This window comes from Genypterus blacodes, unplaced genomic scaffold, assembly GCF_046128005.1.
Source record: "Genypterus blacodes isolate CSIRO-AG114 ecotype Tasmania unplaced genomic scaffold, CSIRO-AGI_Gbla_v1 ptg000139l_1, whole genome shotgun sequence".
NCBI lineage: Eukaryota > Metazoa > Chordata > Actinopteri > Ophidiiformes > Ophidiidae > Genypterus > Genypterus blacodes.
The window spans coordinates 48,710-73,296 of record NW_027466941.1 but is presented as its reverse complement, the minus strand read 5'-3'; the positions used below and the strand labels follow the sequence as shown (position 1 = coordinate 73,296).

At 46.7% G+C, this 24,587-nt stretch overlaps 1 protein-coding gene across 1 annotated transcript in view; it reads left to right on the top strand.

The window, feature by feature from the left end:
• Positions 1-11,421, top strand: part of LOC143011803 (protocadherin Fat 4-like) — a 31,512-nt gene extending 20,091 nt beyond the window's left edge. Inside the window, exons 9-12 of the mRNA XM_076164805.1 lie at positions 246-2,783; positions 6,332-6,390; positions 9,000-9,097; positions 10,409-11,421. Coding sequence (XP_076020920.1) covers positions 246-2,783; positions 6,332-6,390; positions 9,000-9,097; positions 10,409-10,749 — 3,036 coding nt within the window. The 3' untranslated portion in view covers positions 10,750-11,421. The remainder of the gene's footprint in view (positions 1-245; positions 2,784-6,331; positions 6,391-8,999; positions 9,098-10,408) is intronic.
• The last annotated feature ends 13,166 nt before the right edge of the window (positions 11,422-24,587 follow it).

Here is a 24,587-nt window from a genome sequence, read left to right as displayed (position 1 = left end):
GTGTGTGTGTGTGGCCAAGCTGGTCCCTGGCCTCCAATGAGCGCGGCCCTGTGGCTTCTCCCCGCCCATGAGGGGAGTGAAGCAGTGTGAGCCAGAGCGGAGTTTCCGCGGAGGCAGGGAGACTCTGATTCTGGTCTCTATTTCTGTAAAAAAAAAAAAAGATCGCCATGATTACATCAAAGCTGCCCGTCGCGCTGTTTCTAAAGCGGGAATGTTTCCCCTCCAGCCAGGCCGCGGCGTTTTAACAACTATGGATACGTGACGGTGAGAGAAGAACTTTGAAACTTTCCCTTTCCCGATCCTCGGAGCGCAGCACAATGGAGTCCAGGCGGAGGAAGCGCTCCGGAGGAGGAGGAGGGTGTCCGGTGCTGAGCCTGTGCTTCTATCTGGCCTGCCTCTCCGGAGCGGCGGCTCGCCAGCTCAGCTATTCCGTGTCGGAGGAGTTAAGTCCGGGCTCCGTGGTGGGGAACATCGCTAAAGATTTGGGCCTGAGCGACCAGAGGAAGTTGCGGGTGGTCCCGGGACCCAAAGCGCAGTATTTCGAGGTGAACCAGGCCACGGGCGAGTTGGTGATCGGGGAGCAGATTGACAGGGAGCTCTTGTGCGAGCTACTCTCATCGTGTTCGCTCCATCTGGAGATTGTCCTGGAGCAGCCTTTGGACATCGTCCGGGTCGTGGTGGACATTGTAGACGTGAACGACAACGCGCCGCAGTTCTCCACCAGCAGCATTTCTCTGGAGGTCTCTGAGGCGGCGGCGCCGGGTACGCGGTTCCGTTTGGACAGCGCGCACGACCCAGACATGGGTGCCAACGCGTTACGCACATATCACCTCGCACCGAATGACTGCTTTGTTTTGAAAGTGGAGAGTAAAAGTGATGGCAGCAAGATCCCTGAGCTGGTGGTGCACAAAGCTCTGGACCGGGAGACGCAGGCCTCGTTCCGCCTGATGCTCACAGCTGTGGATGGAGGTCAGCCGGAGAAATCCGGATCAACGCTTTTGCTCATTAAGATATTGGACGTAAATGACAATGCGCCCGTGTTTGACGAGCCAGTGAAGACAGTTAGCCTGCTAGAAAATGTAGCACGGGGCACTTTAGTGACTAAATTAAACGCGACTGACGCGGATTCAGGCCATAACGGAGAAATCTCCTACATGTTTAGTAAATATACACCAGAACGAACTCTGAAGATCTTCAGTGTGGATTCTAAAAGTGGGGATATCATTGTGAACGGTGATGTGGATTATGAGAGCGCCAGTGTGTACCACATCACGGTGCAGGCCAGGGATGGGGGGTCTCCTGCCATGGAGGGCTCCTGCAACGTCATTGTTGACGTCACTGATGTGAATGACAACGCTCCAGAGGTGACACTGACGTCACTGACCAGTCCCATTAGAGAGGACTCGGCACCAGAGACTGTGATAGCCCTCATTAGCGTCCAGGACCTGGATTCTGGTAAGAATGGGGAGGTGACTTTAAATGTTCAACAAGGAATGCCCTTCAAGCTGATCTCAGCCTTTGGTGGGCATTACAGCCTTATCACCGACGGCAACCTGGACCGTGAGAACGTCCCTGAGTATAGAGTGGTCGTCACGGCTACTGATGCTGGCTCCCCTTCCCTGTCGTCCCAAACTGCTTTTGTGGTGACACTTTCGGATGTAAATGACAACGCCCCCGTCTTCTCCCAGGCCTCCTACTCTGTGGACATCCCGGAGAACAATGCTCCAGGTTCCCACATCGCTGTTGTCTCAGCCACAGACCCAGACCTTGGTGATAACGCTCGTGTCTCCTACTCCATCCTCCCCAGCGTGGCACAGGGCTCGCCAATTTCCTCCTTTGTCTACATCAACTCAGAGAGCGGCCAGATTTACAGCATGCGCTCTCTGGATCACGAGCAGCTTAATGTTTTCAGTATCGAAGTGCAGGCTCAGGACGCTGGGGTGCCCCAACGGACAGCCAACGTCACCGTGCACGTGTTTGTGGTGGACATGAACGACAACTCACCTGAGATTGTGCACCCGTCCTTCCCCAAAGACACGGGACTTCAGCTCTCAGTGCCCCTGTCGGCCAGTCCAGGGCACTTCATAAACAAACTGGTGGGGGTGGATGCAGACAGCGGGCACAATGCCTGGCTGTTTTACTCCATCGCCCCGGGACCAAACGCTGGCATGTTCCGCGTTGGCGCCCACTCCGGTGAGCTCCGCACGGCTCGCAAGTGGGCCGAGGAGGAAGGAGGCTCGACTTTTGACATTGTGGTCATCGTTCAGGACAACGGTGACCCGCCGCGGTCCACCACTGTGACCGTGGCTATAACTGTGGAAGACAAGAGCACGGACATCGATGCTCCGGCTGGTCCTCGCCACACACCCTTTTCCCGCCGCACTGGAATGTCGGATATCACCTTATACCTTATTATCTCTCTGGCCTGTGTGTCGGGCGTGTCCTTCATCACCTTTGTCGTGCTTATGGTACGCTGCCTGAGGCACCGCGACCCGGGCCTCGGGGGCTCAGAATGCTCCGATTGCTGCTGCTACGGCCGCCACAGGCCCACCCGCTACCACCAAAGGCCCAGCAAGGACCTCCACCTGCAGCTCAACACGGATGGGCCCATACGCTACATGGAGGTGGTGGGAGGCCCCCAGGATCCGCACATGCGCACCTACAGGCCTTGCTACTCCACCTTATCCAGCCGCAGTGACTTTGTATTTATGAAGACGCCTATGCTGAGTCACAACAACACGCTCAACATGACACTCAGCAGGAAGCACCTTATGAACAGTGAGGTGAGGGCTGAGTTGGGAGAGGAAGCCAAGAACGAAACAAGTGTGTGAATGTGTGTGTTTGAAAGTGTGAGACGGATTGTGGTGGAGAACGTTTAGTTTCTCCAGCAGTGTTGATGTTATGGTGGTTCATCTCCTCACTCACGTAGCTCGGCTGTGTCTCTTCTTCAGACTCCCCTGCTTGAACATGTTGAATCCATCAGAGCTGTTTCGACCTGATGTCCAGACAGGGAGGGAGGGGGAGGAAGGGGGAGGAACAGCTTAATGTGTAATCAGACCCAAGGCTGTAGGAAATGTGTTTACTATCTCTGACTGAACTCAGGCTGATAGGGAACGAACTGATGTCCACAGAACAAAGACAGATGTAGTGAAGAGGACAGACGAAGGTGAAGAAACAAAGAAGGAAAGGAAAACGTGGAGGCAGAAGGGAACAGGATATGATTGGGAGGTGTGTGTGGGTGGTGAGGAAAGAGTGGTAAAAAGGGGAGGGGCAAAAGGCCAAAAGCAGGGGCTGAAAAACAGGAATTTGTGGGGTCGCTGCCCTGACCCTCTACTTCCTGTTGTCCCCTGAACTTCTGATGATTGCTCTCAGGATCCTGCACCGGCATGTATAAAATGGCTGACGGTGCTTGTGCCAGGATGATTCATGAGCAGGAAAGTGAACAAAAATAAGGCCCCGAGCGTTCTAATCCTCCGTGCTCTCACGTCAACACAGAATTACGATACGTCTCCTCCTCCTGCACACAAGTTCACCCTCCTTTCTGCTCACCAGGTTCTCCTATCTAGTCGCTTCTGTAAGCCTTTGTACTGCGCGGGGCCCGAATTAGGTCGTCTCTGCGGTCAGCCGGGCGCCATCTGTCACGCTGCTCCAGTGACACGTGTGCAACCAGAGCGGCAGAAGAAAGAGATAGAGGGGAAGATAGAGGGGATGCACATGTGCCACAGTGCTGGGCAGCTCAGTCTTGGTGTTAACGTCCTTCAGCGTGAGCACGAGGAGCCTTCAGTAGTGTGTAACCTTAGCTGGGCCCTGGGGAGTGTGTGAGTGTATTAGTGCGGCCCATTGTAAATTGCTTCCCACTGTCTTCTGTTCATCTGCAGGCCTGACAGGAGTGAACTTGTTTTGCTTTGCGTCTCATAAGCGCCTCAGCGTTACTGTGGTTGTTGTTCTGCGTGAGAGGCACATGTGCTGATTTCAGTGTTTTCAGGCGATAAACACACACTGATGTGGTCGAGTGAAACTGCCCTCAAGGGGTTTTTGTATGTCGACGCTCAAAGGCAAAATTAAACAGCACCGTCCGCTGTTCCTTCCCTCCTACTCGGTGTCGAGGATCATGGTGGAATCAGCCTGTTAAGGGTTAAAACAAGCCGGGTTGCTGTGGCATGAGTGTGTTGAGGCTTAAAGGACACCGGCGCAATGAGGACCATCGCTGGGAAACGGCATGAGAGAATGAATGTGTTGGCCTCAGTGTGCTGAAGGTTATATCGAGCGTATGTATGTGTGTATGTGTGTATGTGTGTGTGTGTGTGTGTGTGTGTGTGTGTTAAAGGTTATCAGAGCAACAAAACAGAAATGACTTCCTCTTTTTTTAGTGAGCACCAGGTGCAATCAAGCCATGAGATAGTAAATATTGAACATAAAACACACAGTCCCAGATGGAGCCGTGTGAGCAAACACACACATGTGCTGTGTCTTTTTAACCCTCTTTGTTTCTCCACTCGTGATACACACAAGGTAAAAGAGATGATGATCACAACTTTGTGTGTGTGTGTGTGTGTGTGTGTGTGTGTGTGTGTGTGTGTGTGTGTGTGTGTGTGTGTGTGTGCAAACCTTCCATCAGATGAGGATTCAGACCCACAGAGTTCTGATCCCGTCCTGAGACTTGCTTATGTTTTGACTTTTTGACGTTCAGTCTCTTGATCCAAACATAACATTACATTACATTACGATCATTTGGCAGACGCTTTTATCCAAAGCGACTTACATTACATTATATTACCACCCTTCGCAGAGGGGGGAGCAATTGAGGGTTCGGTGCCTTGCTCGGGGGCACCTCGGCAGGGACTCGAACCGGCAACCCTCCGGTTCTTAAGCGGAAGCTCTACTCACTCACAAGCCCACTCGACTACTGCCTCCCTTAACACACACACACACACACACACACACACACACACACACACACACACACACACACACACACACACACACACACACACACACACACACACACACACACACACACACACACACACACACACACACACACACACACACACACACACACACACACACACACACACACACACCCCCTCACTTTGACTTTTTACTTGAGCTGAGAGTTTGATTGCATTTTTGTGGACATGACCTTTCTTGTCATGCAGTGAGTACAGCCCCACTCTGCATAATGAAGCTGGTTACAGCCAGTGAGGAGTCTCAGTGAGCACGGTGGTGTTCCTAGAATCGTTCCTAGAAGAGTTTCCTTGCGTTCCTCCTGAGTTTGTTAATGTAGACGTATTCTTCTTCACCCGAGTAATCCCGTGCACATATTAAGGCCCACATGCTGCATCTGATATGCGGTTACTGGAAGCAGCAGTGTTGCCATGGCGCCTCTGGCCCCGCCCTCGCTCATTTCCCTACAGTAATTGGATCCTGGCTCTCTCCCTGGCGAGGTGGCACTCACTTCACCTCTCGTACTGCATCGCCACCTGTTCCAGTAACTCATTTGTTTATTCCATCATTCACCTCTCCACCAACCTCTTCAAATCCCTCACTCCTCTTTTCTCTCTGTCCCCTCTCTCTCTCTCTCTCTCTCTCTCTCTCTCTCTCTCTCTCTCTCTCTCCCTCTCTTTCCATCTTTCCCCTGGGGTAGAACATCTCTTTTAATAATGCAGCGCATCTTCCTGCTGGCCTCTCTCTCCGGGGAGCTCTTGTGTCGATTAGGCGGCGGAATCTGGACTCTAGCCAAGGCTCTATTCACCGCATCACTGCACAAGAAGAGAGAGAGAGAGGGAGAGAGAGGGAAAGAGCTTGAGCGATGTGGAAGACAGGACAGGATGAGGAGACATGTGAAGCTGGAGATGGGCATTAATAGAGAGTAGCAGGGACATATAGAGTAGAAGAGAAGCTTTGTGGCTGTTCATTCACCGCCGTTACCTGATCTCCATGATGTTTTGGTGTCGCGGTAACAAGCCATCGTGTTCCAAGCATTCCCCCGGCCTGTATTTACAACCATGACTCTCTGAAAGAGCTGTAACTCACATAGGGACTGTGAGCAGTGGAGAATCATTCCACCTCACCTCTCAGTCAGTTAAATTTAGTATGTTCTTGTTTTTGTGTGTGTGGTCATCCCTGGGATAGAGAGGATTTGTTCTCGCTTATCCTTTTGTTGCTTTTCTAAACACACACACGCACAGTCACACACACACAGTCACACACGCACACAGTCACACACACACAGTCACACACTAAAGTGTCAGCTTATGAAAGGAATTATCACGCTGTTGTTTGCAACGTAACACTTGATTTCATGTCGCCTCCTCTGCTCTCTTCACAGCAAAAGCCGCCCAACAACGACTGGCGCTTCACACAGGGGCCGAGACCCGGACCCAGTGGGTGAGTCAGTTACACACGCACACACACACACACACACACAAATGTCCTGTGTCAAGGACATTGATACTGTGGAAGGCAACGTCATAGAGGGAGAGAGGCTGAGAGATGAGGTTTGATGTGAAGAAATCACATCCTATGACATCATCTGTCATTTTCACTGACGTTGGTCTTTGATAACGCTCTGATCTGAATCTGACCCTGAGTCGTTCTGTTACCAAACATGTTAGTGATTTCAAACTCAGACTCTTCACACTCGCCTGTGAACGAGCATCCCTGCCTGTTTCCAGGCTGCTCTCTAAAATGGCTGCTTCCACTCCCCCTCCCCCTCCTCTTCCTCTTTCTCTCTCTGAGCCTGTGTGCCATCACTCAGTACTGCTGATGAGGGAAGGTGACCAACATGAGTGGGGGATGGGACGGTCTTTTCTCTCTCTCTCTCTCTCTCTCTCTCTCTCTCTCTCTCTCTCTCTCTCTCTCTCTCTCTCTCTCTCTCTCTCTCTCTGTCCCTCTTCATCTCTCTGTCTCTCTCTCTCCACCTCTTATGGGTGGTGCATGTGTGTATGTATGTATGTGTGTGTGGTTGCCCATATTGTGAGTACATGCTGAACAGTTTTCACAACAGGAGTCAAAGCCTTCGCTCTGATACACACCACCTGCTCGGGTCGAGAACACTCTGACGATCCGAGACAGTAGAACACACAAACACACACACGCACAGATTGTACTGGCGTTACGGATACGCTGGACAAAGTTCATGTTTAGCAGGGAAAGCAAAGGAAAACTTCCCTCCTCCGGTATTTAAGATGGCTACGACAGACTCCACATATTTTCCGTTGAGAGTCGCAGCTGCAGACGCAGGATTGTCTAATTTCTCTTCACTCTAAAACTCTAGAATGCTTTCAGACTGTGTAACCTGTTGTGTTTTTAGTCCCAACATGCCGTACGCCACACACTTACGATGGACGCCGAAGAGCGGGACAAGGTATCAATGTAGAACTAGACGTGTGGGTCACTTCCTGTCCTCAGCAGCTGATTAGTGTTTGACTTTGTTGTGTTTGTTGGTGTTGGCGTCAGTATCAGCTGGTGAGGACGGAGAGCGGCTGCACCCGTTCACGCTGCAGTTGGGTGCTGCTGTGCTGTGTGTAGCTGCATCCAACCCGTAGCTCCTGTTAGACCTCCTGAAAACACTCAATGGAGGTTTCTGTTGATTGATTGATGTGCATATAGGCCACAATGCCTGCTGTGGCGTAGACAGAGCCGTGGTTTTGTTCTAGTCTTGGCGTGCAGTGTGTTGTAGATCTGCTGTGCATTCCCTCTCTCTGTGTGTGTGTGTGTGTGTGTGCTGTACATGTAGGCTTCAGACATGAGAGCTGTGGATTTGAGCTCCTATATGGAGGAGCGGCTTTACCACAATGTGTCGCCTTTGTTTCGTGTGTGTGTGTGTGTGTGTGGTTTGACCGCAGGCAGACGTTATCAGCTTTTTCATGTGACACGTCGGTTAGACATCAACAAAGGCGAGTCAGTTTGCGTGAGACTTGGCCTATTCCGCCTGTGTGGTAGAATTCCAACGCGATTTCCCCCCTCCTCCTCCCCCTCGCTGTTTCTTTAACTCTTGTTTGTTCTTAGATCCCGACGTGTTTAAACTTACGAGAGGAGAGTTTTCCCTCAGATTCGGTTGTGCTTCCCTCACATGTCCTGGATTTCCTTTCTTTTTTTGGAGCTGCACACTCCGACAGAACTCTTTCTCCACGTGCCCCTGGACTAACAATTGTCCGCTGAAGAACCTCAGGTGGGTTGTTGCTTTCCCCAAAAAATAGTTGACAGATGATATTTGTAGTGCACACACACCCCAAATCCAAACGCTGTGGACCAAGAGAAGCAGCGTGAGGATGAAAAAGCTTCGTGACCCAGATGTGTGTGTAGAGGTCGTGTTGGTGTGTGTGAATAGAAACAAGTAGGTGAGCGTAATAGAAAGCAGCTCTGCCCTTTTTCCTTTGCCCCTCCCCCCTCTTCTTCTTCTCCACATGCAAATTGCGTCGCTTAACTAAACAAGCCTTTGAAGATGAAATTTTTGTCCAGATGGAAATGTTCAGTGTGTCCATGCAGCGCCGTGTGTGTGTGTGTGTGTGTGTGTGTGTGTGTGTGTGTGTGTGTGTGTGTGTGTGTGTGTGTGTGTGTGTGTGTGTGTGTGTGTGTGTGTGTGTGTGCGCGCGCCGCCATTTCCTTTAAAAGGTTGGACCATTAAACACTTCATCAGATTTACTACCTGGTGCAGCAACCATGGCCACACTAGAATGCAGAGGTGTGTGTGTGTGTGTGTGTGTGATGATACACATGAGCACGCTTACAAGTGTGTGTGTGTGCGCGCGGACACGTGTGTGTGTGTAGCTTGAAAAGAGTGCGTTGGTGTGTTTGAGGCACACCTTGTTCTTGCTGCTGCTGTTGTTGTTATTGTTGTCGAGTTCCCCCCAGGCTGTGAATTTGCCATCAGCTTCTTTGCCTTCACATGATAAACCACCAAATGTCAAACACACACACACAGACACACACATTGACACCCTAAAGGACAAACCTACAGGTATTTACAGTTGTGTTTTTCGTTTTCGCCACAGGGCCGCTGGGGGACCTGAGGTTGCTATGGGAACTGGCCCCTGGCCCCAGCCCCCAACCGAGGCCGAGCAGCTCCAGGCCCTCATGGCTGCAGCTAACGGTGAGTCCTATACCTTCATCTTCCTGCTCCATGTCCAAATCATTCAGTCCAGGCTCTTATTCATTCATTTATTCATGACGTTTTCTCCACCTCATTGATTTTTCCACAGTGTAGTTTACCTGCACAGCTCACATGTTTAATTCAATAACAAGGCAGAGATGCATGTTTGCACTGTACACATGACTCACATGCACAACACCTCCTGCCTCCTCTGAGCAGTTATGTAACGTCCAAACCTTCACACACTAACATACCTAAAGCACAAATATTCATATCTCCCCTGTTTTGCTGTATTCCTCCCCTTCTTCTGTCCCATCCCTCTGGTACTGCGGTTACTGCAGCGGCACACACACACACACACACACATACAGTGACTCATCTCGGAGGCTGCCACTGCAGAACAGCACATGAAAAACACACCAAAATCCTTTTCACAAGCAAAGATTTGTAGCCAAATAGGCGAAAGTCATTGTTTCCATTGTTATTCCTACCACTGACACATTGGATCACCCCTCCCTCTCTCTCTCTCTCTCTTCACACACACACACACACACACACACCCTCCCCCTCTTGGACACTGCACCGGACGTGATGTGGAATTTTTCCGTTTGAGTGTACAGAGAGACGAGGCAAGAAAGCTCTGACAAAATGAACGCTGAAGGGGAAAAGAAGCCACAGCACATCCAAACTGTGGACCAGCTGCTGAAGGTCATTTTACGTGGTTAAAGTCGGCGTTGAGGAACATTGCAGAGGAGCGATGCCACAGTCAATTAGTCCGAATTTCCGTATTTATAAATGGGCAGGACTGTGCGATGATCTCTGTGACTGTTTGGACGTGTGTGTTTCTGTCTCTACACATTGAGCTGAGCTCAGGGTGGGGGAGGGAGCGTGTGTGTCTGTGGCTCTGCATTGCAGGGGCTGTGAGAGAGTTATGAGCAGAGCAGCTACGTCAGACAGGCACAGATTCGAGGAGTGTGTGTGTGTGTAACCACAAACATAGCGAGGGAGCAGGCAGTATCATTCCTGAAACAAAAACACATTATTTTTAGAGTTTGTAATTTTTTTCCCATTCCTGCTCTCTCAGTTTGTGTTTAGCTGCACATTCATTTCCCAGTGGAGTCGCCCGACATGTTCACATTAAACACACTCTCCCTCCCTTCTACATTCTTTCCTTTGCTATAAAATAATTACATTCAACGTTTCACCACTTCTATGTGCAAGAATGAAATTGAAATTGTTCTAACAAGTTCTATTCTTCCTCTCTCCCCTGCTCTGCTCCCTCCTCCCCCGCTCTCCCTCTCTTCTCCCTAGAAGTGAGTGAGGCTACGGCCACCCTGGGACCCGGCACCATGGGCCTGAGCACCCGCTACAGCCCGCAGTTCACCCTGCAGCACGTGCCCGACTACCGCCAGAACGTCTACATCCCCGGCAGCACCGCCACGCTCACCTCCAACCCCCAGCAGCAGCAGCAGCAGCAGCTGCAGCAGCTGCAGCAGCAGCAGCAGCAGCAGCAGCAGCAGCAGCAGCAGCAGGCCACGGCCCAGCAGGCCACCCAGCAGGCCCTGCCCCCGGCCTCGGCCCAGCCCGAGCCCCCCAAGGCTGCGCAGACCCCGGCTTCCAAGAAGAAGTCCACCAAGAAGGAGAAGAAGTAAAGAGGGATGGATGGAGGTAAAGGAATGATTTCAGGCCCAATCTGATGAGTAATTGCACCCCCCTCACACCCCCCAATAAGATATCTTACTGCTCGGCCGTCGCTCATGATGGCCGCCGTCAAAATACTGACAGCAAATCATTTTTGACTCCAAGGACGATGTTGACGGTCCTTTGGAAACGTATCTAGGAGAATCTGGATGTGCAGAGAGCTGATGCTGATGGTTGGTAACCTGTGCTGTGCTGAAGGTCTTGTATTGCTCATTTAATCGTCGTTAGTAACATATTTTTGGAAGGATATGGAGGGGGGGGCGGGGGGCTGTTGTGTTTTTGTTCTGTCTTTTCCTTTATTTTGGTTTTGTTGGCAAAAATCAAATGAATCAATGTAAGAAACCTTGCTGGGATGACAAGGCTGTACGCAGTGATGTATTCACAGATGAAATGTTTATGTCTCTTCATGTTGGATTTATCGTGCTCTTTCCCTGAGGTGGAAAAATCTGTTAATGTAAAGTATGCTAGATTGCCATCCATTAGATTCTTATATAGGGTTTGGCCCTGCAGGATATTGAAGTATAACTCCTGGGGATATTAAGGCTTGACGTTTGACAGGTATTACACACTCTTCTGCATGCTCCTTGAGGTTAAAACCACATATACAGTTTTAGAGTTGCAAACTATGCATTGCAAAAGAAAAGAGGGGGACATCTTGAACCGTATTACCCTCCAAACCACACGTCAACACAATGCACATGTAGCATTTACTTGACACAAAACGGACTTTTGTAATCACAGTTTAAAAGATAAGATTTTCATCGGCGCTGTTTTTTATGACCTGAGCATGCACCCGAGAGGACGGGCGGGCAGAGGGTGGGGTGGGGATAGATGATGGGGGTGGGGGTGGTCTCCGCGGCCATGCTGTCCACGCAGGTGGCACAGCAGCAGGGAGTGGCGTCTCGTCTCACACCTCCATATGGGCACAAACGTTGTCCTGCTGCCCTACACCCTCTGTCCTGCCCCCTTTTCCTCAACCAGCTTGCATCCTCCCCCCTCAATTGCTACCCCACATTGAGAGCCAAACAATGAGAAATGCACTGTTCGTATTCTAAAGATGAGACGATGTAGGGGTAGAAATCACTTTGTTCAATAGGGAAATGTGTAGATGTGCTAAACTTAAGTGCTTAGGCGTTTCTTGACACTGCAGGCCGGTAGGGCCTGAATGGAGTATTCCCTCTTACTGTCCGGAAGTGCGGATGAAACTTCTCGATGTGAGACAATAACACGTTTATTCTTTGGAAGATAATGATTCGATAGCATAGAGGAATGGTTATATAAGATGTGCATTCTTTACTTTGCCATCCATCTGTCTGTCAGGCTAGACACAACTGCATGAAAAGGCAGCTTGCAGGCTGGGTCAGAGGGGGCGGACCCGGTGAGGCCAAGGGTGCACAGACTGTGGCGGTGCCATTACATAGACTAACTGAGGGGTGGGCAACAACCCTGGCTCTACCCACTGAATGTAAAGAGGAACCACTTGTTGACCCAGCCGCCCCCGTAAATGTCCTCTAATGCACTGACCCAGGTAGAGGTCAACAGGGTCGAGCGCAGATTAGGGAGGAGATGATGAAGGAACCTAAATAGTGAAACACAACTCAGTCTGTCCGCCGCTGGCCCCGCCCTCCACTCCCTGGTCCTGTGAAGGCTCCTCCCCCACTGTAAATAAACACAAAGTCCTGTCGATGGTATGAGCCAGTTTGTTTGTATCGTAGGGACCGCGACCAACATTTTCAAAATAAAAGTCCCTATCCACAAGGCGTGGCTTACTACTGGAATGTGTTGCATTTGTTTTTCAAGAAAAATACGAAAACGACAGTTTAAAAAAACAAACAAAATAACAAATAAAAATCTGATATGTTCTTCAGCAGTTTGTGTTGCAATGTAGTAACTAAGCACCATGGAAGCCAACTAACTCTTCATTGTAAATAAATGCGTTAAAGATGAAGATAACTTTAGATAAGTAAACAAAGTGACACACGTAGACTAGTTAACTTGTGATATGTGTTGCGCATATTTTTGTGTTTCATTTTCTCTATCTTTTGTCATCCTGTAAAGAAACAAAACAAAAAAAATATTGGAAATGTTTCTATCCTTCTGTAACCTCTTAATGTTCTTTTGCTGTGATTTTATCTTGTGCATTTGTGAAAGAATGCCTCTCACTCTCTTTCTGTCCATATGAACAAATGATTATAAATATTATATATGTGTAAGTCCGTCCGCTGCTGAATTAATACTACTCTATCCTGCTGTATTATCTTTCTTATTAAATGCTTAGCCCTCACGCTATACCCCGTGTTACTCTTATTTTTATGCTAATATTTATATTTGCTGTTTTATTTTCTCTTGAACACTGACATTTCAAATAAAAGATTCTGAAATCATTTAAAAGCATCTTGTGTAAGTGGGGTTTGTCTTTCCCAACTGAGTTTAATTAGCAAAATACCTTTGCTTGACATTTGCACATGTTTCTATTCAACTGTTCTTTTTCCTCACCTCCTTTTCTCGTTTGTCTATTCTCTCGTTCATTTTCGTCACCTCCTCTTTCTTATTTTTTCTATTCACTCGTTTCTTTCTTCACCTCCTTTGAAGGAGAAGAAAAATAACGAGAGAATAGAAAAATGACAAAGGAGGTGAAGAAAAAGAATGCGAGAAAAGACACCCGAAAAAGAACGAGAGAAAAAAAATTAGAAAATAAGGGAAAGGAGGTGGAGAAAAAGAAAGAATAGAAAAACAAACAAGAACGAGAGAACAGATAAATGAAAAAAGGAGGTGAAGGAAAAGAACAAGAGAATTGTAAAACATGAAAATAAGAAAAAGGAGGTTTCAAAAAGAGCGGGAGAATAGAAAAATGAATAAAAGGAGGTGAATAAAAAGAACGAGTGAATAGAAAAACGGGAAAAAGGTGAAGAAAAAGAACAATAGAATGACAAAAAGAGAAAAAAGAGGTGAAGAAAAACACCAATTGAACAGAAAAAGGAGGTGAAGAAAAAATTGGAGAGAATCCTCAGAGTGTATGATCACTGTTATCTGGCTAATTTAATAATATATTACTTTAAGAATAAGGGATTACTTTCTGACTCCTAACTGTTTACTGTAGCATTAGCATTAGCCGTGCTATTTACTGCACTGTGCGGTCACTCGGGCCTTGCTGAGCTGAAATGACCCGCTGCAACTCAAACAGATGCAGCCATTAGTCAAAGCGGGGAACGCTGCATGAGCACATGCAGGAAACATGGCATGCCAGTGAGAAGAATAACGCACACACACACACACACACACACACACACACACACATGGATGAGTCAGAGGGAATAAAGCGCTGGAGGCTGGAGTCACACTGAGTCACAGAGGAGAAAGTTTGATGTGACATGATGAAAGAAAATGCAACTCAGTTTTCAGCTGAGGGACACAACCTCAAAGTTTAGCTCAGTGTGTCCCCCTGTGACTCCTTCATGTGTCACCCAGTTCCTCTTTCCTGTAACAGCATGACAGGAAGTGAGGCACTTACCAGAAGGGAGACACGGCAGAATAGGGAGATTGTTCTTCCTCAGTTTTTTGTTGCCCCCTTTATGGCCCCCACCACTATCTCACTTAATTGAGCACATTCCCACTGATTATAAACACAGACAAAGGAGACCCCAAAGACGGCCATGTATGGTGGGCTCATCCCAAAGAAGAGAGGAAAAGAGGCAGACAGAGAGGTAACAATGGACTGCCTATAAGTGGGAATGACTTCAGTCAGACTCGATCATCAGTCTTTATTGTGACACACAAACAGTACATGCATACAGGCATGTGAGCAACACACACACACACACACACTGCAGTCAGTCTTTGAGCCAAACAAGAAGTCACTCAATACATGTACTCATTGCTTTAAAACCTCAATTATACTGTGATTAAGGGGGGAAAAACGAGTACAGTAGAGAGGATTGAGTGCGTGTAAACACGTTCTCTCGCTCTCTCTCTCTCTCTCTCTTTCACACACAAGTAGAAAAGCGCTAATTATTGAATTAATCCCTATAATCCAATTTAGTTATAATTTGACTAGTGCTATTGAATCTCATCAGCAGGGAGGGAGAGCAGAGCAGAACTGTGTCCTCGCTTACAGAGACAGGAAACACAGATCTCATTTCAGGCTGAGGAGCACCGACCACATCTGGGCCATGTAAGGAATGAAGACAGGGGATGTGATGTAACAGCTGCTTGTGGCGGGACAGGAAGTATGTTTCCGCGCCACTTTAAGTGGGTTTTTTTTTTGCCTGTCGTCCAGTGAGAGGAAGGAACAGCTTCCCCCTCCTGCTCCTCATCCTCCCTCTCTGACTTCCACCCTTCTTCCTTCCCTGCCCCCCTTCCTCTCATCCTGCAGCTGTCTCTCAGTCAGAGGACAGTCAATGTGGTTTAGGTCACCACACGTTGGAGGACAGAGCACGGCTCTGTGGAGGAGGGATAAAGGCCAGCTTGGACCAGACTTTACTACGGATTAACTCCTGGATGGGACGTATACATTTACAGTGTCATTGAGCTTAAATAAGGCGTAAATCCAAATGACACACTTAAAGGAGACTGAGCGTGAAAGTTTGGGGAACCTGGTTTATTAAGGACAGCAGTGGGTTAATGCGGGGGAGGGAGAGAGAGAGAGAGAGAGATCTCTTGGATGGATATTCCATATGAAAAATTAACAAGCCCAGAAAAGAACAGAAGGTTTACACTCAGCTATTTCCGAAAATATACACTGGCTGTCCTACACACTGAGTAATATCTATAGTTCTTGCAGATATGTTTAGAACATTAGGGAGACACACTGATACACAATGTTCTTCAAAAATAAATGTGTTCCATCCCACATTTCTACTCATATCTCTGGTCGTTCCTGACTGACGTAAACCTGCGTTCACTAGATTATTGACATATTGTGTGCTGCCTCTTGTCCTGTATTACTTCAGCAGAGGGGAATGTGCCTCACACAGACAAAGGCAAAGCGAATTGGACTAGCGGGGAGTTCAGTGGCCTTGGCTGGATGAAGAGGAGGAGGAGGAGGACGACGACGAGGCCACCGAGCAGGAGCGCCGGAGCACTGGAGCCTGAGCGTTGCTAAGGCTAACGCTACCCTGATTTAAAGAGACACAGCAATGTGCTGGCTGCTGGCTCGGACTAAATCACAGACACGGAGCCATGTAGCAATGTGGAAAGAGACGACACAATGCTCCCTTTCAAAGGCAGCGAAACCCCTTTTTCTCTCTGTCTGAAAAGCTCCCTCTCTTTCTTTCTTTCTTTCTTTCTCACTCTCGCCTAAACTCCTCTGCCAAGTGCTCTCGCGCCTGTTTTCTCAGCTGGGAGGATGGAAGTCAGACAGGGGGCAGGGGAGTAGATGGGAAGATGGGGTGAAAGAAAGGAATGAAGGGGAGAGAGAGAGAGCGAGCAAGCATGAGAGAGAGAGAGAGAGAGAGAGAGAGAGAGAGAGAGAGAGAGAGAGAGAGAGAGAGAGAGAGAGAGAGAGAGAGAGAGAGAGAGAGAGAGTGAGTCACTGTAGCTTTTCTACAGACATACATTTATGTCTGATCTTTAGGTCAGACTGTTGCTGCATTCTGGAGATGTTTGGCGTCCCTGGAGCTGAATGGACCCTATGGATCTATGGATCTCTGTGTTATTATACTTCAACAGCACACAGAGTTTGTGATCACCACAACAAAAGCTACATGTGTCTTCTGTATTCCCAAATAGAAGTCTCCCTGAGGTGAAGGTGAAGATATTTGCCTCTAACTGAGTGTTTGTCTTCATGTAGAGGAGCTTGTTGAGGCTTTTCAAGAACCAACCACAAGCAGTGAGGTCATCGGTTCACAGAGGCGATGAAGATATAAAATGAAGAAGAACAAAGACATGAGTGTAATTTGCTTCCCATCTGCTAGACAAGATAGAGCAGTGTGTGTTTCCAGGGCATCAAAAGCTTCCATCTGGCACCTCATGGTTTGAGGGCATCCTCACCCCACCCAACATTCTACACACACATACACAAACACACACACACACACACACAGCCATAACCCCAATCGCCTTTTACACTTCATAAGCTCCCCTTCCCCCATCCAGTATACATACACATTCACACACAGCTGCCCCCCCGCCCCCCCCCCCCCGCACAGTGCAGAGTATCTAATCCATTCCCTTCACCACTGTGGTTGTCATGGAAACGCTAAATTCCCTCTCTTCGAGCAACACGAGAAGGAATGGAGAGGAACATTTTATACAAACCCTAACCCTCGGCAATCTAGAATTGGCTCAGCGCTGGAATATCCCACCACAGCTTCAGTGTGTCTGTGTGTGTGTATGTATGTGTGTGTACGTGTGAGATTTCTGGACATATCAGCGTTTTAGTCAGGGAGGTGATGGCACTCAGAGAGCTTGTGTTTCGCATAGGCCGGACGCTCTGTGAACACGTAGCCCCTCAGACACGCAGACTTTGACACAGAGGCATGTCGACATCTCAGCGCCATGGCGACAGGTGTTTCCAAGGAAATGGCGCAGCTGCTGCATGGATATAATAAAGCGTGTACTACCAGGCTCTGCTCAGCTCTCCTCCAGGGCTACGAGCTAACACACCCCTGTCTGTCTGATATTGGAGGCTGGAATGTAACGTCTGCAGGGAGTCCAGCTCCAGCGTTTACAGCCATGTTTAAACAGACATAATATATATTCAGCCGGCTGTTTGATGAGGCATACATACATTGAAATCAGGGTATAACAGGATGAAAACAACTACACTGATCCATATGACTCACATAGCCACATTCTGCTTTAGTATAGGGGCAAGGATTTTGTGGACAAAACACATCAAGGTTTTATTCAGTTTGGTCATGAAAATTTGCATTTCGTGGCACAGAAATCATTTCATAGACAAAATCTTCTGTGTTTCCCACATGTAAAACATTTTAAAGGTAGTAATACACACACAACCCCCACATATGTACACACTAAACTGGGGAATATACGAGGAGGTTAAGTATTTATGAATCCCGGGGGGAGAGGTCCCTGAATGCATCTGAAATGAAGCTGGTCTATATATCTCACATTCACACAGCGACCTAGTAGTGTTGGGTGGAATAGAGGAGGTGTGCAGGTGTTAAAACTATCAGCAGGAGTGGACTGGGGTGGGCGCCCTGAAGGATCATGGGAAATGAATATACCCAAAATGCTTTTCAGTACAGCTTCTCTGCATTCTCACTCACAAACTAGGGAGATGACTAATTAGAAAATGCTGCTGGGTTAGGGTTAGGGGGCAAGAGAAGAAGAAAATAAGCTCCATTGCCCTAATTCACTGCTCTCCTAACGCGTCATCCTTCTCCCTCCCTCTCTCTATCTATTCCTTTGTCTCCTTCCTCCTCCCCTCCCTTCACTTACTCTTCATTTTCATTTGAATGCTGAATTTTTTCACCATATTCCCATATATGTCATTTTAGGCCTTTCTTTCTTTCTTCCCTTCTCTTCATCTCTCTCTCTCTCACTAACCCAGATAACACAAACACAAACTCTGACCCAGATAAAATAGACGACTTGCAGCCTCTTTCCTTCCTTCCTTCCCTCCATCCTTTCCTCCCTCGAGCAGAGGAGGCAGTGGAAGTCCGGAGATTTAAGCGCGGTGCGTTAAAGTCACTCGTCCACCCGTGCCCGGTGTTCAAAATAAATAAATAAAAGAGGTTCATTCTCGAACTGACAAAAATGAACAATTTGGTCCATGGTTCACATAAAGGCTTTTCACAAAAATTAACAATTTGGTCCATGGTTACACTGTCATTTTGGAGAATTTCCCCAAAGATTACACCAATGAATTCCAGTGCCATATGGATGCCGGGTTTGAAACTCTATAGCTCTAGCTCCCTCATTGACCAAAAAATAGGCTTTTCACAAAAATTTACAATTTGGTCCATGGTTACACTGTCATTTTGGAGAATTTGACCAAAAATTTCCCCAAACTAACACCAATGAATTTCAGTGCTGTATAGATGTTTAAAATTCTTGGGCTCTAGCTCTTTAATTGACCAAGATACAAGGTTTTCACAAAAATGAACAGTTTGGTCCATGGTTACTGTGTCTGAAATTTCCAAGATATGGGCTTTTAAGGATTTCTCTAGATTTACAAAACGATGACCGCGGGGTCAATTTTTTCAGAATTGTTTTATATTCACGGTCGTGCCCCAAATTCACACAAATTAATGCCAACGCAGCCTGGAGGCTGTGTCTGAAATGTTAACACTCTAGCTCTTTCCTTGTCCAAGATATGGCCTTTTAAGTTTTTCTCCTGTTTTACAAATCTATGACTGCGGGGTCAACTTTTTCATGAAATTCTCATTACTCCCCAATTTGCCCCAAATTCACCCAAATGCATGCCATTGCAGCCTGGATGCTGTGTCTGAAATGTGAGCTCTCTCACTCCTTCCCTATCCACGATATGGGCTTTTCAACTTTTCTCCACTTGAAAAAAACATTGACCGCGGGGTCAACTTTCACCGGGATCAACTTCTTTTCACCCCAAATTTCATTATTCCCCAATTTGCCCCAAATTCACACCAATTCATGCCATTGCAACCTGGATGCTGTGTCTGAAATGTGAGCTCTCTCACTCCTTCCCTATGCATGATATGGGCTTTTCAACTTTTCTCCACTTGAAAAAAACATTGACCGCGGAGTCAACATTTTCACCAAAATTTCATTATTCCCCAATTTGCCCCAAATTCACGCCATTGCAGCCTGGATGCTGTGTCTGAAATGTGAGCTCTCTCACTCCTTCTCTGTGCAAGATATGGGCTTTTCAACTTTTCTCCACTTGAAAAAAACGTTGACCGCGGGGTCAACATTTTCACCAAAATTTCATTATTCCCCAATTTGCCCCATATTCACACAAATTAATGCCATTGCAGCCTAGATGCTGTGTCTGAAATGTGAGCTCTCTCACTCCTTCTCTATGCTTGATATGGGCTTTTCAACTTTTCTCCACTTGTAAAAAACGTTGACGTTGACATCAACTTTTTCACCAAAATTTCTTTATTCCCCAATTTGCCCCAAATTTACACCAATTCATGCCATTGCAGCCTGGATGCTGTGTCTGAAATGTGAGCTCTCTCACTCCTTCTCTATCCAAGATATGGGCTTTTCAACTTTTCTCCACTTGAAAAAAAACGTTAACAGCGGGGTCAACTTTTTCACCAAAATTTCATTATTCCCCAATTTGCCCCAAATTCACACCAATTCATGCCATTGCAGCCTGGATGCTGTGTCTGAAATGTGAGCACTCTCACTCCTTCTCTATCCACGATATGGGCTTTTCAACTTTTCTCCACTTGAAAAAAACATTGACCGCGGGGTCAACTTTCACCGGGATCAACTTCTTTTCACCCCAAATTTCATTATTCCCCAATTTGCCCCAAATTCACGGAAATTCATGCCATTGCAGCCTGGATGCTGTGTCTGAAATGTGAACTCTCTCACTCCAGCTCTATGCATGATATGGGCTTTTCAACTTTTCTCCACTTGAAAAAAAACGATGACCACGGCGTCAACTTTTTCACCAAAATTTCATTATTCCCCAATTTGCCCCAAATTCACACCAATTCATGCCATTGCAACCTGGATGCTGTGTCTGAAATGTGAGCTCTCTCACTCCTTCCCTATGCATGATATGGGCTTTTCAACTTTTCTCCACTTGAAAAAAACATTGACCGCGGAGTCAACATTTTCACCAAAATTTCATTATTCCCCAATTTGCCCCATATTCACACAAATTAATGCCATTGCAGCCTAGATGCTGTGTCTGAAATGTGAGCTCTCTCACTCCTTCTCTATGCTTGATATGGGCTTTTCAACTTTTCTCCACTTGTAAAAAACGTTGACGTTGACATCAACTTTTTCACCAAAATTTCTTTATTCCCCAATTTGCCCCAAATTTACACCAATTCATGCCATTGCAGCCTGGATGCTGTGTCTGAAATGTGAGCTCTCTCACTCCTTCTCTATCCAAGATATGGGCTTTTCAACTTTTCTCCACTTGAAAAAAACGTTGACCGCGGGGTCAACTTTCACCGGGATCAACTTTTTTCACCACAAATTTCATTATTCCCCAATTTGCCCCAGATTCACACCAATTCATGCCATTGCAGCCTGGATGCTGTGTCTGAAATGTGAGCTCTCTCACTCCTTCTCTGTGCAAGTTATGGGCTTTTCAACTTTTCTCCACTTGACAAAAACGTTGGTCAACTTTTTCACCAAAATTTCATTATTCCCCAATTTGCCCCAAATTCACACCAATTCATGCCATTGCAGCCTGGATGCTGTGTCTGAAATGTGAGCACTCTCACTCCTTCTCTATCCAAGATATGGGCTTTTCAACTTTTCTCCACTTGAAAAAAAAACGTTAACAGCGGGGTCAACTTTTTCACCAAAATTTCATTATTCCCCAATTTGCCCCAAATTCACACCAATTCATGCCATTGCAGCCTGGATGCTGTGTCTGAAATGTGAGCACTCTCACTCCTTCTCTATCCACGATATGGGCTTTTCAACTTTTCTCCACTTGAAAAAAACATTGACCGCGGGGTCAACTTTCACCGGGATCAACTTCTTTTCACCCCAAATTTCATTATTCCCCAATTTGCCCCAAATTCACGGAAATTCATGCCATTGCAGCCTGGATGCTGTGTCTGAAATGTGAACTCTCTCACTCCAGCTCTATGCATGATATGGGCTTTTCAACTTTTCTCCACTTGAAAAAAAACGATGACCACGGCGTCAACTTTTTCACCAAAATTTCATTATTCCCCAATTTGCCCCAAATTCACACCAATTCATGCCATTGCAACCTGGATGCTGTGTCTGAAATGTGAGCTCTCTCACTCCTTCCCTATGCATGATATGGGCTTTTCAACTTTTCTCCACTTGAAAAAAACATTGACCGCGGAGTCAACATTTTCACCAAAATTTCATTATTCCCCAATTTGCCCCAAATTCACGCCATTGCAGCCTGGATGCTGTGTCTGAAATGTGAGCTCTCTCACTCCTTCTCTGTGCAAGATATGGGCTTTTCAACTTTTCTCCACTTGAAAAAAACGTTGACCGCGGGGTCAACATTTTCACCAAAATTTCATTATTCCCCAATTTGCCCCATATTCACACAAATTAATGCCATTGCAGCCTAGATGCTGTGTCTGAAATGTGAGCTCTCTCACTCCTTCTCTATGCTTGATATGGGCTTTTCAACTTTTCTCCACTTGTAAAAAACGTTGACGTTGACATCAACTTTTTCACCAAAATTTCTTTATTCCCCAATTTGCCCCAAATTTACACCAATTCATGCCATTGCAGCCTGGATGCTGTGTCTGAAATGTGAGCTCTCTCACTCCTTCTCTATCCAAGATATGGGCTTTTCAACTTTTCTCCACTTGAAAAAAACGTTGACCGCGGGGTCAACTTTCACCGGGATCAACTTTTTTCACCACAAATTTCATTATTCCCCAATTTGCCCCAGATTCACACCAATTCATGCCATTGCAGCCTGGATGCTGTGTCTGAAATGTGAGCTCTCTCACTCCTTCTCTGTGCAAGTTATGGGCTTTTCAACTTTTCTCCACTTGACAAAAACGTTGGTCAACTTTTTCACCAAAATTTCATTATTCCCCAATTTGCCCCAAATTCACACCAATTCATGCCATTGCAGCCTGGATGCTGTGTCTGAAATGTGAGCACTCTCACTCCTTCTCTATCCAAGATATGGGCTTTTCAACTTTTCTCCACTTGAAAAAAAAACGTTAACAGCGGGGTCAACTTTTTCACCAAAATGTCATTATTCCCCAATTTGCCCCAAATTCACACCAATTCATGCCATTGCAGCCTGGATGCTGTGTCTGAAATGTGAGCACTCTCACTCCTTCTCTATCCACGATATGGGCTTTTCAACTTTTCTCCACTTGAAAAAAACATTGACCGCGGGGTCAACTTTCACCGGGATCAACTTCTTTTCACCCCAAATTTCATTATTCCCCAATTTGCCCCAAATTCACGGAAATTCATGCCATTGCAGCCTGGATGCTGTGTCTGAAATGTGAACTCTCTCACTACAGCTCTATGCATGATATGGGCTTTTCAACTTTTCTCCACTTGTAAAAAACGTTGACGTTGACATCAACTTTTTCACCAAAATTTCTTTATTCCCCAATTTGCCCCAAATTTACACCAATTCATGCCATTGCAGCCTGGATGCTGTGTCTGAAATGTGAGCTCTCTCACTCCTTCTCTATCCAAGATATGGGCTTTTCAACTTTTCTCCACTTGAAAAAAACGTTGACCGCGGGGTCAACTTTCACCGGGATCAACTTTTTTCACCACAAATTTCATTATTCCCCAATTTGCCCCAGATTCACACCAATTCATGCCATTGCAGCCTGGATGCTGTGTCTGAAATGTGAGCTCTCTCACTCCTTCTCTGTGCAAGTTATGGGCTTTTCAACTTTTCTCCACTTGACAAAAACGTTGGTCAACTTTTTCACCAAAATTTCATTATTCCCCAATTTGCCCCAAATTCACACCAATTCATGCCATTGCAGCCTGGATGCTGTGTCTGAAATGTGAGCACTCTCACTCCTTCTCTATCCAAGATATGGGCTTTTCAACTTTTCTCCACTTGAAAAAAAAACGTTAACAGCGGGGTCAACTTTTTCACCAAAATTTCATTATTCCCCAATTTGCCCCAAATTCACACCAATTCATGCCATTGCAGCCTGGATGCTGTGTCTGAAATGTGAGCACTCTCACTCCTTCTCTATCCACGATATGGGCTTTTCAACTTTTCTCCACTTGAAAAAAACATTGACCGCGGGGTCAACTTTCACCGGGATCAACTTCTTTTCACCCCAAATTTCATTATTCCCCAATTTGCCCCAAATTCACGGAAATTCATGCCATTGCAGCCTGGATGCTGTGTCTGAAATGTGAACTCTCTCACTCCAGCTCTATGCATGATATGGGCTTTTCAACTTTTCTCCACTTGAAAAAAAACGATGACCACGGCGTCAACTTTTTCACCAAAATTTCATTATTCCCCAATTTGCCCCAAATTCACACCAATTCATGCCATTGCAACCTGGATGCTGTGTCTGAAATGTGAGCTCTCTCACTCCTTCCCTATGCATGATATGGGCTTTTCAACTTTTCTCCACTTGAAAAAAACATTGACCGCGGAGTCAACATTTTCACCAAAATTTCATTATTCCCCAATTTGCCCCAAATTCACGCCATTGCAGCCTGGATGCTGTGTCTGAAATGTGAGCTCTCTCACTCCTTCTCTGTGCAAGATATGGGCTTTTCAACTTTTCTCCACTTGAAAAAAACGTTGACCGCGGGGTCAACATTTTCACCAAAATTTCATTATTCCCCAATTTGCCCCATATTCACACAAATTAATGCCATTGCAGCCTAGATGCTGTGTCTGAAATGTGAGCTCTCTCACTCCTTCTCTATGCTTGATATGGGCTTTTCAACTTTTCTCCACTTGTAAAAAACGTTGACATCAACTTTTTCACCAAAATTTCTTTATTCCCCAATTTGCCCCAAATTTACACCAATTCATGCCATTGCAGCCTGGATGCTGTGTCTGAAATGTGAGCTCTCTCACTCCTTCTCTATCCAAGATATGGGCTTTTCAACTTTTCTCCACTTGAAAAAAACGTTGACCGCGGGGTCAACTTTCACCGGGATCAACTTTTTTCACCACAAATTTCATTATTCCCCAATTTGCCCCAGA